Raw genomic sequence first — 13710 nt, 5'->3', positions numbered from 1 at the left:
CCTGAAAACCTTTTCCAACGCAAGTGAACATTCTAGGGAAACTTTTTCCTGCACAAATTCCCTGAATTTCTTTTCCTAATGACACGTCAGATTCCCGGGAAACATTTTCTTTTCCTTTCCCAGGAAAACAAGTGAATATAGCCTCAATTCTTATTCATCTACTCTCTCTTGAACTGTTTCCTCTATTTCTAGCTCATGGGTAAGATACTAAGATATAAGCTTCCATTGAAAAAAAAAACCATAGGTAGAATGATTAATTTAAATATAATAAAAAGGAATTATATTGAGGAAAAAAGAAGAAGAAGAAGAAGTAATGAAGTTAATGGGGGTTGTCTTTACGTGCACGCGGGGTGGTGTAAGATGTGAATGTGTCGTCAAAATCCATAAATAGCAATGTGGGGGTTGAAGGTTTATGATGGCCATAATGATGCTTCTTTTGTATTTGTATAGGCTGGGGAAATGATAAATTCGCCCCAGTTTCTTCCCCGGGCCAACCCCTTAATAAAAAAGAGTAATTTATAAATACTATAGAGGGGATGGTCCAGGGAACAAAAGGGGGCTAACATATCACTTTCCTTTGCCTGCAAACATTGCAGGCGTGAATGTCATGAACCCTCCCCTTTTTTCTCATTATTTTATTCTTTGCTACTTTTAGCTCAGTGGTTGATGGCTATTATAACCCCTTAGCGTTACAAACACGTTTGCTCCACTGGTCAATCCAATTGGACTCAACTCACTTTTGTTAAACAACCAAGCCAATTACTCCAAATTAAAGCTTAAGTGGAGTTATTCAATTATTTATGTTGAACACATCCTTCCCGTGGCCCCACTCTTTTTGGGTTGTCCTACATGTGGCACATGTGGCCCCTCTTTTCAGTTAGCCTCATATTTTTTTGTGTTTGGATTTGAGTTTTGGATACAAAATACATCAATCATCCTCATGCTCGTGCTGTACGAGAGAGAGAGAGAGAGAGAGAGAGAGAGAGAGAGAGAGAGAGAGAGAGAGAGAGAGAGAGAGAGGGAGGGAGGGAGGGAGGGAGGGACGTCTGGGTGCTGCAACATCATGGTCAAGTCTCGAGGAGCAGCGAGGGTGAAGGTAATTGCCACAAATATTAATTTCCAAATATTGTCTTGTAGAACATATTTGAGAATAGGATTTTTTTCACTATTGATTTGGAAATCTGAGGATCTGATTCAGTTCCAAATCTCAACCCCAAATGTGAGAAATCCAAATCTAAATCTTGTGGGTATCCAAACGTGGCCTTAAGCAAGTGTTGGGTTTTGTACTTTGGACCTATGGTGAGGCAATAGCTCTGATACTATGTAAAACAACCAATTACTCCAAAACCTTAAGCTGTTAAGAGTTGATGTTATTCAATCATTTATACTTTAGCAACTTTTACCTTGGCTGAGTTTCATTCTTCATCCAAGTTTTGTCCTAACAAGTCAATTACAACTCTTTCTACGCCTTAAGTAAGTGTTGTAGCTGATTTGGAAATTGTCTAGCTAGTTATTAATCAATATTATTGTTGTTGTTGTTATTGTTATTGGAGGAAGGGTGCCTTTCCAAAAATCAGCCACAAGCCCATCCCCATTGGATCCACATCATCATATACAGTGCATTTAGAGTAACACTGAAAACATGTAAAAGCAATGGAATGATTAATGCACTTTAATGATGTGGATCCAATGGTGACCCGCCCTTGTGGCTGGTTTTTGCGAGGACGCCCTTTAGTCTAGCATTCTTGTTCTTGTTTTACTAGAGAAATTATATTTGCACTCTCTTGCTGAGATAATGGCATTCTTCACTTTGATAAACACATTTCTAACTGGCTGTTGATAACTTTATGGAAATTATAACGAAGTTTGACAGCTGATTAGATGGTGCACATAATTCACCTATTATTGTGTATTAAGAAAATGATTTTTCCTTTATTTTTTGTTTGTCTTTTCTGGAAATGACTTTGTTCTCAAGAAAAGGCAACAAAGAGGAGGTGAAATTAATGCAGTTATTTTTTAGGAAAAGAAAAACAGAAAAGGGTTAGAAATGCTGAAAAGCGGAGTGGAGATATCATTTTCATTATTACTACTGTATGTACCTGTGTGAAGTAATAGTAACTGATAGTAGTAGGAGTAACAGAAGTGCTGCTACTAGTAGTAGTAGATGGTTAGAGTGTTAATGGGTATAGCAGTAGACAGTAGTATTAGTAGTAGTAGCTGTTGCTGTTAGGTGTGGGTGCAATTCAATAGCAGTTATGGTGGGTAGGGTCTCTCTCTCTCTCTTTCTCTCTTTCTCTCTAATCATAACAGTCTAATACAAGAGAAATTTGAAGACTTTGAAGAGTCCCAGTTTTCATTTATTGGGTTTGATCTCTCTCTCTCTCTCTCTCTCTCTCTCTCTCTCTCTCTCTCTCAAGGTCCCTCTCAGCACCTTCTTTAATGTCTCCCTACCAGACTTCCTTCTACTTATGGTCTCTCTTTATGGTTTTTAATAACTAAAGAAATGTACTTAATTACTCTAAATTTTCCACTTTGTAAATCTCTCTCTCTCTCTCTCTCTCTCTCTCTCTCTCTCTCTCTCTCTCTCTCTCTCTCATCATAACAGTCAAATACAAGAGAAATTTGAAGACTTTGAAGAGTCCATTTTTCATTTATTGGGTTGGATCTCTCGTTCTCTCTCTCTCTCTCTCTCTCTCTCTCTTAAGGTCCCTCTCAGCACCTTCTTTAATGTCTCCCTACCAGACTTCCTTCTACTTATGGTCTCTCTTTATGGTTTTTAATAACTAAAGAAATTAATGTACTTAATTACTTCTGCTTAATTACTCTAAATTTTCCACTTTGTAAATCCCTCTCTCTCTCTCTCTCTCTCCTAATTTTCAGTAATAATACTAGTAATTAGTCAAGTATAATGAAGAATTTTGGAGATTTTCACTAATCTTGTATGATTTACAATAGAGCTCAAGGTGTGCTTATATTGAGCACATACATGATAAACACAGAAAGAGATCAAGCAGACTATGGAAAGAGATAATGACCATAGAGATAATGATGGAATATTCTAATCTAATCTACTTACTAATTAAATCTAGCTGCCTATTCTAGTGGGTTGCCTCATTAACCAACTTCCCTAATCTCCCACAAGACTCCCACAAGAAGATCGAACGGTGAGATCTACACCTAATCCAACGGTGGATCTCACATATTCTAAGAATCAATAATATTTCTCTTCACGCCTCATTTTCTATCTTAATTTTCAGTAATAATACCCACTAATTGTTGGGTACCCATTAATACCATCTCTCTCTCTCCCACCGACATTACATCGTATTTCCTTTTAGTATCTTTTTTAAGTTCCTCTCCCCTAATCCTTTACTTACAAGCCAGCATGGAACTGGGGTGCCCTACTAAGATCTCACTGGGCCGGCTATAGTATGGCGGGCCCAACTATATGATGATTCGCATAGCTAATAATCCATTGGGTCCTACTTTGGCCGGCTTTTCATTTTAATTACTCGTAGGAAAATCCATAGTACACACAACTTTTTAATCGAGCTATAGCTCAAGTGGGACCTTGAATTCCACCTTTAAAAAAAAAGACTACTTAAGAAAATCAAGAGGAAGACAATGCTAACAAAGGCAATGAAAATATGGAATTACAACAAACAAAAGATCTCTAGGCACGTACACATGTATTTTCTTCTTTCTTCTTTAGTTTATTAATTTGCGTACGTCTGTTACGCATGTACACATGTACGTTGCAGTTACAAACGTGCCAAGATTTATAGTGGTTTGGCCCAATCCTGCCTATATCCACTTCCACAAGGACATCCCCTTCTTGTGGCTCCATAATTAGGTGAAGATCAAACCGTTGCCACGAAGATTGATCTGGTGCCTTCCCACCAACTCCTGAAGCTTTATCCCCAAGCTTTATTACCAAGCGAAAGTTGAGAGAACTCAAGCAAATATTGACATGTTAAAGGTTTGGTTCATAGAATTGGAGCAATATTTTCTTCTTTACAAATAATAGAAAAATAAAAAATCTCAATCATGTGTTCTGGTCAATGTCTTCATACACAATTTGCTCTACAATTAGGTCCTAAGTAATGTTAATCAAAGACGTTGATACCATACTATATATGCTAATATTTTACTCTTCTCAATAATTTGCCTTCGTAAAAATTTAATAAAATAATAAAAATAAAATTTCTAACTTCAAGATATTTATTTTAAAATTATCGAAAAAACCCTCATCGGGATGTTATGTGGTCCACTAGAAAATAGTTTTTCAGTTAGTGAGTGGGCATTGGTTAGTTACTAATCTTTGTTAAAAAGTATCTAAAGAATAATAGGTTATAAATGAGTTTACATGGTTCATGTAAAAAAAAATCTTATGATGAATGAATTGTTTAAGAGAAAGAATCGATAGAGTGAAGAAGATGGTTGTAACTGAATAGGGGGCTCTACAATCAAATGTCTTTGAATGAGATTTGATTCTTCTTCTCACTCTCCTGCTTTGATTTTTTTTTTTTTTATGTTTGATGGAAGTCGTTAATGGATAGATATGCCAAAATAGATTGACAGAAACCCTTGGATTTCCACTGATCCATCAGCTAGGAGATGCAATTCTCGTTTAATCTTTCCTAGAGCTCTAGGGCAATGAAATGTAGGGTTTTTTTTTTGAAATGGCAAGATTCTATTAGAAAGAAATGACCATGGACTGGACGGTCATGGGATCAAAAAGTACAAACAAGTGAGAAAAAAACTCTACAATGACAATAAAATTCTTGGGGAAAGGAAATCGAAAATCTCTAGGGCCGATCTCTCAAGTCTAGCTCGAGCTAGCCGGTCTGCCTCTGCGTTCGCTAATCTCCTTACGTGATGATATTGAACCGAGTGACCTTCCACACGGTTGAAGATCTCATCCATATATTGAAAAAATCTCCATGGGTGAGGAGACCTTCCCATCTAGCCATATGATAACGTTAAGGGAATCTCCCTCTACAATAAGACGATCCAAGTCTCTACCCTCCATCAATCTAATACCATGGAGGATGGCTTTGATTTTAGCCTCATTTGAGTTCTCGATACCAATCGGTCCAGAGAATGCCCACTTGGTGACACCGTTTTCATCTCTAAGAACCCCTCCAATGCCAGCCGGCCCTGGGTTACCCAAGTTAGCGCCATCAAAGTTTAACTTCAACCAATCAGGGTCAGGGTTTCCATCTAAGAGTGACAATCTCTTGATGCTCCCTATCGCGGCATATCTCCTCCCAGTAACGTCTAATATCCATGGATGTATACATGCTAAAGCTAGGGAGGACATTAGCCCATAAAATGACTAAAGCTACTATCCTCGAATAAAAAGAGAACGGACTTCTTTCTATGTTCTTAAATGTACGAGCGTTCCTCTCTTTCCAAAAGACCCACAAGGCGGTCACCCATACAGGCTTCCATAAGATCCTTCCCTTATTCGGACACGGTACAAAGTGTTAGTCGAGGTGCCCTAAGAAATGGAATTCGTCCAACAAGATTTGGAAGATATTATTTTAATATTTAAAATAAAACTAAAAAGCAAGTCAAGTTGTATTAGGAAATGAATTTCCTTGGAGATATGGAAGGAAGATCTTTTAGGATTTTATTTGCAAACCAATTTCTATGGGTGACTCACACGCCTATATTGGGTTTTCTCAAAACGTTAAAAACGTTTGGGGTTTTTAGCTTTCTACAAGTTTTGAAAACTAGTAATGTTTGTTGGATAATATCTAAGTGAGATATTATAGGTTTTCAAAAGGCAAAACAAACATAAATACTAAATATATAAAAAGGAGTAGATGTTTGTTTGTTAAGTAGAAGTATTGCTTTTGGAAAAACCTCCCACAAGTGAAAAACGTCCCCTTCTCTCTCTCCATTACTTCTAGTTCTTCAACATTAAAGCTTCATCTAGATTTAGAAAAATTCCACCTATTAGATTTGATTTAGATCAGATCCGAATATAGAACAAGAGTTGTTTTATCCCTTGTGCAAACTCAAAAGGACCCCATCGGATCAACTTGCGGCGTTCGCGAAGAAGGGTTCGTTCGTGACGATTCAGGGAGTAGATCTAGCAAATGATCTTCTTCGTGGTAATTTCTACAAAGGTACATGTTTTCTTTTCAATTTATTTTGTTACCAAAATATAATCTAGTTCCTAGAAATCCTGGGCTAAGGGCAAAATCGAAGGATAATTATTATACTATGCGATTTTCTTCCATTGCGCATAGCGATTTTGCTCGGGGGTTATGCGACCCTTTTAACACAAAGAACAACTCTCAAGAAGCTCATAGATGTGAGCAGGGAATACCCATGTGATCCCAAATAAATCCAAAATTCTACCCCAAACTTCTCTAGCATACGTGTAATGAATAAAGAAATAGTCCACTGTCTTACCCGCTCCCACACAAAGGGCACAATAGTCTACAATGATCATGTGGCAATGACAGAGGTGATCAATCGTCTGAATCATGTACTAGCAACCTTTCCAAGCGAACGCGGAGGGGCTGGAATGCTCCAAAGTTCAAACTTTGTAAAGCTACGAGGGAGGAGAGGAAGAAGCAAGATATTGGTAGAATGACTTGACTGAAAAGGTTCCAGAGCCGTTCAAGATCCAAACCCTTTTATCACTTCCAACATTCCCAAGGTAGTAAGACTCCACCAAGTGTATGAGAGAAGCAATCCTATCCACCTCCACGTCAAAAAATTCCTCCTAAATTCAATTCTCCAAGAAATCCGGTTTCCTTCTCTAGCATAGCAATACTTCAAGAGAGTATAAAAGTTCAACGAATCCCTAAAGAGATCCGGGAATTGAATCATAAGAAGCTCATTCGAACACCATTTGTCCCGCCAAAATTTTACTCTGTCACCTCTATAAACTCTGAATCTGATACCTTCTTGAAATTTAATATTTTGTCTTAAGAAGTCAAGATATCCCTCCAAAGAGTAAGAACAGATGGCTTAAATTTATCATCTGATACCCAATTACCATTTAGGTTTATTCTCTTCCTTTTTCGTTATTTTGTCTCTCCCGTTATTTTGTCAACTCAGTTCATTCATGGACTCCTATGAAGCTACTTCTTTGCGTGGAACAACATTTGATAAAATTTAGGAGATTTCACTAATTCTTGGATGAATTACAAAGACAAACAATCGGTGCTTATATAGAGGACTTACAATATAAACGTAGAAATAAATCAAGATAATTATGGAAGGATAGAATCCTAATCAAATCTATTTTGGTTCCCTCTTCTAATCCACATGCCTAATCTACCTCCAAGATGATCCAACGGTGAGATCTTAATCCAATCCAGCCGTTGGACGTCACATATTCTAACATTTGATTGATTCGATCCATATCCCATAAAAATGAAATGCATTATTTTTGTCACAGTCGGACAGCATTCTTCTCAAAGAAACAACAAATCCATTCTTTGAAGTTAGTTTGCCAAACTTGATTTTATTGTGAGGAGCATTCAAAAAAATGCATTCTGATTGTTAAATCTTGAATGAGAACCGAGAGAATGGTTGCTGAACGCAACCTAATGACTTACTCATTTTGGATTTTGAGAATTGATTTGAGTCCAGAACTGATAACACTCAAAATTTGCTTTAATTTTGACTCCAATAATCAGTTTGGACTCAAAAATCCAAAATGAATGGTTTTGAATTTTAAAAATTGATTTGGAGTAAAAAAACTGGATTATTAGACTCAAAATCAATTCTCAAAATCCAAAATGATCTGGGCCTAAGCCTAATTAGGCTCAAAGCCGTTGGATTGGTGGGCCAGAACGTGACAATCAACCCCTCAATTAGAAGTGTTAATTACCTATGAAATATTGGCCCCACCTAGGAATCTGCGGCTTTAAAGACACGTTGGTTCTATTTCAAGAGATTTTTCAAAAAGTACCGTACGGACCACATCATAGGATAATCCAAACCGTCCATGTCATAGAACACAGCGTAAATAGGTTGTTCCCCAAAAATCATATCCATAGGATGATCTTAGCCTTCTGATCTATAGAGGTTTCCACAATATGCAGTTCCTCTATAGATCTGAGGGTTGGGATCACCCCATAAAAATGATTTTTGGGCACAACCTATTTAAGTTGTGGTCCATCACATGGACGGTTTGGATCATCCTATAGTGTGGTCCGTACAGTACCTTTTCAAAACGGACTGACCATAGGATGATCCAAACCGTCCATTTGATGGGCCACAATGTAAATAGGATGTGCAGTGTGCCCCAAAAAATCATTTCCATTGGATGATCCTAGCCCTCGATCTATATCCTAGCCCTCCGATCTATAGTCTATAGATCGGAGGGCTAGGATCATCCTATGGAAATGTTTTTTTGGGGCACACCCTATTTACATTGTGGTCCATCAAATGGACGGTTTGGATCATCCTATGGACAGTCCGTTTTGAAAAATAAGGGGTGAATATTGTAATAGAAGAGGGTGAATTGCCCTCGTACCCAGAAACTGTCTTTTACCATTGATCCTAAAAGCAACTTTCTCCACATTCGTTCTCTCAACGGTCACCTCAATTCGACCGTTGGACTCCCACTCTAACGGGCATCTTCATCTACCCTCTTTTTGCACTTTATTTATTCTCATTTTCTCATCTTCCTTTAACCAACAACTCTCATACATAGGCCAATTTTCTGTTCTTCACTACCTGATATCAGTGACTATTTTTCTATCCAATTTCTTTTCAATTAGTCTGAAGAAAAGATTTTTTTTTTTTAATTTAAAAAAAAAATGGCCTCTATTGAACAGGTACCCATTTGCAATTCCATGGAGAAAGTGAATGCAAACCAAATCCAATCAGGAAACAGTATTTCGCTCCCGAAAACTCCACCTCAGCCTCTGAAAACTGATAGAAAATCCCAATTTCCCTCTGAAGATTATCAAAGAAATAATGGCCCAGACCATGTATTTAAAAAAAAAATGGCCTCTATTGAACAGGTACCCATTTGCAATTCCATGGAGAAAGTGAATGCAAACCAAATCCAATCAGGAAACAGTATTTCGCTCCCGAAAACACCACCTCACCCTCTGAAAACTGATAGAAAATCCCAATTTCCCTCTGAAGATTATCAAAGAAACAATGGCCCAGACCATGTCAAAGTCCCCAAGGCATTCAATTTCCCAGAAAGGTGTAGAATCTCTATATATCATCCATGGAAATTTTAGATTATTGTGGTTGTTATTGTTATTATTTATAATAATTTTGATCTTTTTCCTTTCAGGTATATGAGCCCAACAGATCATATCCTTTCTCCTGTCTCCAAAGGTCTTCTTGCTAGAAACAAAAAGATCGGTGGGCGTTTACCACCTACTAAAAATCCACCCAAGGTATGAATTTTTAGTTTCAGTAGTTTATATAATTAAAGGGTTTTTAAGAAAAGATGTAATTTCTAAATAATTTGTCTTGTCCATGCGATTTTCAATCCTTTCTGTAGTTATGAACATTAATTCATGTTATGGTGTATATGTTGTTACAAAGTAGTTATTGTAAGATGGGATTTGCTAGGGACCAGTGCAGAAAGGTATTTTGAGGGCTGGGCTTTTGCATGTGAGAGCAGCCACACAGGCTCAGATTTTGTTTTATTCATTTAATTCTCCTGAGGTGGCTGCTCTCACGTGCAAGGGTGTGTTTGGCGTACCGTTTGAAATAGCGTTTAAAACGCCCATTTTGGTTCAAAACAGCGTTTTGCCAAACGGCGTTTTCATGTTTGGTTGGCCAGATCAAAAAGGCGTTTTAAACGGTAAACGGAGGTATTGTGTGTTTGGTTGCAAATGCCCCAAAACGGAGTTTTAGTGGTAAAATGACCAAAAAGGGCATTGTTTGGTTGGCCTCAATGTAACTCAACTACTCTCTCATTAGGCCCAATATTAAAAGGTCATTAGGATCTCATTCAAACACTATTAAAATTAAACATCATTGCCAAAAAAATAAATGGCTATACATTTGGGGTTCTTCTCCTTCTTCTTCTCAACAGCCGGATTTGCCTGATTTGACGGACGAGTGGAGGCGCTGAGGCAGTGAGGCGTGAGAGGGTTTGCAATTTTGCCAAGTAGGTGAAGAAAGTAAGAAACTAGGGTTTCTTTTAATTCTTTTGTCTTTAGAAAATCAAAATTAAGAGATCATATAACCCTTGTTTTGAATTAAATATTAACAATTTAACAAATTTGTGTCCTCAAGAATGATATTAACACACCCCACTTTTTTGGTATTTGACGTAACGCATAAAATCGCGCGCGCATATACGTAAAAATGGGTTTTGGTGAGGGCAAACATGTAAAAACCCACAGCCCAAAAACTCCGTTCAAGACGGCGTTTTGCAAACGGACCTCCCCCCCTCCGTTTGCAAAACACCGTTTTGAGGGTTCAAAACGGTGTTTCAAACGGCGTTTCAAACGGTGGCACAGCCCAAAAACTCCGTTCAAAACGGCGTTTTGCAAACGGACCTCCCCCCTCCGTTTGCAAAACACCGTTTTGAGGGTTCAAAACGGTGTTTCAAACGGCGTTTCAAACGGTGGCTGCGCGCACCCAAACACTCCCAAACGGCTGTTTGGCCCCAAAACGGTGTTTCAAACGCCAAACGGTGTTTTAAACGGTACGCCAAACACGCACCAAAAGCCCAGCCGCGAACTGCCTTCTGCGATGGTCCCTACTCCCTAGCAAATCCCTTGTAGGATTATGCATTTTAATTTGTGGGTGCCAGTTACTTATTAGCATGGTTTTAAATTTCAACCGAAATTCGAAATTTCGGACCGGACCGATCAAAACCGAAACAGTCATTTATTTCGGCTAAATTGCAGAATTTCAGTCGAAATTTCGGTTTTTTCGAAATTTGACCCAAAAAATCTGTTTTTCTTATTTCACCGAAATTTTGACTGAAATTACCGAAATTTCGGTAATTTCGGCCGAAATTTAATATTGAATAAAATATTGGTTTCGGGTTTTGTACCAGATTTCAACCAAAATTTTGGTCGAAATTTCGAAATTTCAGGGTCCGAAACTGGTACCGAAACCGAAATTTTAAACCTTGCTTATTAGGGTGTCATGTAGAGTGGGTAAAATGGGTTGATGATGTGGCGTACTTTGTGTTTGTATTTAAGGAGTTGTATCTTAATGAAACTGTAAAGAATTTGCAACCAAAACAGAAACTTATATTTCAGGAGAGTCACGCTTCCTCTCGAACTGAACCCTTAGGAGGTCCAGTTGCTTTGAATCAATCTCTCTTCCCCTTCTATCTTCTCCTTTGTTTATTTGTGTTATGGCCAAAAGGCATGTAACAGAACATTCCCAATTGGGACTGAACTCAACTGGGTCATGTATTTTTCAAATATGATTCCAAAATATGGGCAATTAAAAGCTCTTAACAAGAGGAGATGTGGATCATTAAAAGCTCTTAACAAGAGGAGATGTGGATCATTTCTATCAAAACATCAGTTCTGCAGAATGATCTGAAATGGGTTGTGCCATTAATCAAATATCTGGGTTTTGCCATTAATCAAGTGATGGAGAATCTTCCAATATAACTGATGTTTATTATCTTGTTATTTTGTTCTTATTCATCTTGATTCACGAATATTTCAAATAAATTATTACCTTTTAAATATGTATCTTTTCTTGCAGACTCCAGATTCATGTTTCCAGGATGTGGGGGACTCTTTGGAATATGAGAATCGGCATGCGAAATAGGAATTCCTAAGCATTTCGACTACTTAAAATTTCGTGATTTATTTTGCTGTTTGTAATTTGATATTTTGATATTAAAGTATCAAAGGCCTTACTTGTGCCATGTCCATGATGTAATCCTTTCTATTTCATACATCTAAAATGTTTATTTTGGAATAAGAGACTCGGCGATGCGAAATGGGAATTCCGAAGCATTTGGACTACTTGATGAAAATATTTCCTGATTTGGTGTGCTGTTTGTAGTTTGTAATTGAAGTATCAAAGAAAGGCCTTTTACTTGTGCCATATCCCCATGATGTATCCATATCCATTAATACATCTAGAGCTTCTAGAGCCATCCCTCCTAATTGTGAAGGAAATGTTGAACATTTCTTGGCTTTCAGAGAGTTTCTGGCGTCTCGTATATGTTGAAGCAGTATATTATTATTATACATCATGTTCTTAAATTAAACTTACTATATTCCATGTGGTGGATTTACTGAATTCTGTCCCTCTCTCTCTCACTCTAGTCGAACTCTGCACCATTATATCGATCCCACCTCACCATCAACCTTGAGCTCGCTAACAGACTTAACAAGTTGTGTATATATATGCTGTCCTCCTAACCGCGTTCGTCTGATTATGTGTTGCCAGTCAGTCAAAGAGTAAAAACTAATGCAGAGTGAGTTCGTCTGATTATGTGTTGCCAGTCAGTCAAAGAGTAAAAAACTAATGCAGAGTCTAACCCGCGTTCATCTGATTATGTGTTGCCAGTCAGTCAAAGAGTAAAAAGTAATGCAGAGTCTAGGACTTTATCATTCCGGACTTTATCATTCATGAGGGGGGAGTTAATGTATAAGGCTAACAAAAATATTTGCATCTAGTTCTTTGATGAACATTTCAATTTTAGCTTCAATCTTCCCTGGTTAGATAAAAAGAACCTCACACACTTAATTAGTACACTTTAGATAAGGTTAACAAAAATATTTGCATCTAGATCAACATTTCAATTTAGCTTCTATCTTCTTCTAGGTAGATAAAAGAATCTCACACATCTTAATTAGTAGTACACTTTTTTCTATGTTAACATGCATATATGAAAATTGAATTTTTTTTAGATTGAATTAACTCAAAAAGGGTAAGAAATACAAAAAGAGCAATTTATGAATTAATATGTGAGAAAATGATACTTGAATAGGAGAGGAAAGAGCATTGACACAGAGAAAGCAAAGGAAGTTGAATTGGTCATTCACTAATTGCTGCTATAGTGGAAATATAGCATGTGAGAATTTTAGCTGATCCAAAGCTGATGACTACACTACAAATTTAGGGTTTAGCTAATGAATCAGCATAGAGCCCAATTGGAAGAAAATTGAAAATATGTGTTGCTACATACAATAATTATGATTGAAAAATAAAAGCTCATGACAGATATAGGAAAATTTCAAAGATGCATAGCCTATCAAAACTAATACGCAAGATATCAGAAGGAAATTTGGAGAAGGGAACATTTGTTTTTGCTTCATTTGAAATTAAGAACAAATTATTTCTAAATGTAGTACAGATCTTACATCAATTTAAGGAAATTCCTCATTGTACATAAATTCAACTGAAACTAAACTGAATTTCCACAACCCTTCATTTGACTGTTTATTCCTTTCAAGATTACATCCTCCTATAGTTGCTGTTCTAATTTTGTACTGCCAATGGCACAGAAAGCAGAAAAACTATTTCTATATATGATGATGCAAATTTTACAGCAAAATAAGCATTCATTTTACTCTGTTTATTCCTTTCGAGATTATATCTTATATTCAATATTCACTGATTAATTGTATCAGTGACTCACTGTTCTGAACTTCTGATATTCACTGTTTAATTGTATCAATGCTAAAAAAAGCAACATAATCCATCAATTGTATCAGAAAAAAAATATATCCAAAATTCACTAATACCCACTTCAAATTTTCAGACATGCTACTATCATCT

General features: G+C 37.1%; 2 protein-coding genes across 2 annotated transcripts; one reads left to right on the top strand and one right to left on the bottom strand.

The window, feature by feature from the left end:
• Positions 1 to 4918: 4918 nt before the first annotated feature.
• On the bottom strand, positions 4919 to 5323 carry LOC143869967 (uncharacterized). The gene has a single exon (XM_077376506.1). The coding sequence runs from the start codon at positions 5321 to 5323 to the stop codon at positions 4919 to 4921; it is 405 nt and encodes a 134-aa protein (XP_077232621.1).
• A 3328-nt stretch (positions 5324 to 8651) lies between these two features.
• Positions 8652 to 12177, top strand: LOC143863575 (hydroxyproline-rich glycoprotein family protein). The gene is made up of 3 exons (XM_077374287.1): positions 8652 to 9190; positions 9284 to 9389; positions 11680 to 12177. The coding sequence occupies exons 1-3, from the start codon at positions 8793 to 8795 to the stop codon at positions 11743 to 11745; spliced, it is 570 nt and encodes a 189-aa protein (XP_077230402.1). The 5' UTR covers positions 8652 to 8792; the 3' UTR covers positions 11746 to 12177.
• The last annotated feature ends 1533 nt before the right edge of the window (positions 12178 to 13710 follow it).

Source organism: Tasmannia lanceolata, unplaced genomic scaffold, assembly GCF_043159265.1.
Source record: "Tasmannia lanceolata isolate RefF3 unplaced genomic scaffold, GAP_Taslan_0.1 ptg000003l, whole genome shotgun sequence".
Taxonomy (NCBI): domain Eukaryota; kingdom Viridiplantae; phylum Streptophyta; class Magnoliopsida; order Canellales; family Winteraceae; genus Tasmannia; species Tasmannia lanceolata.
This window is presented reverse-complemented; position numbering and strand designations above follow the sequence as displayed.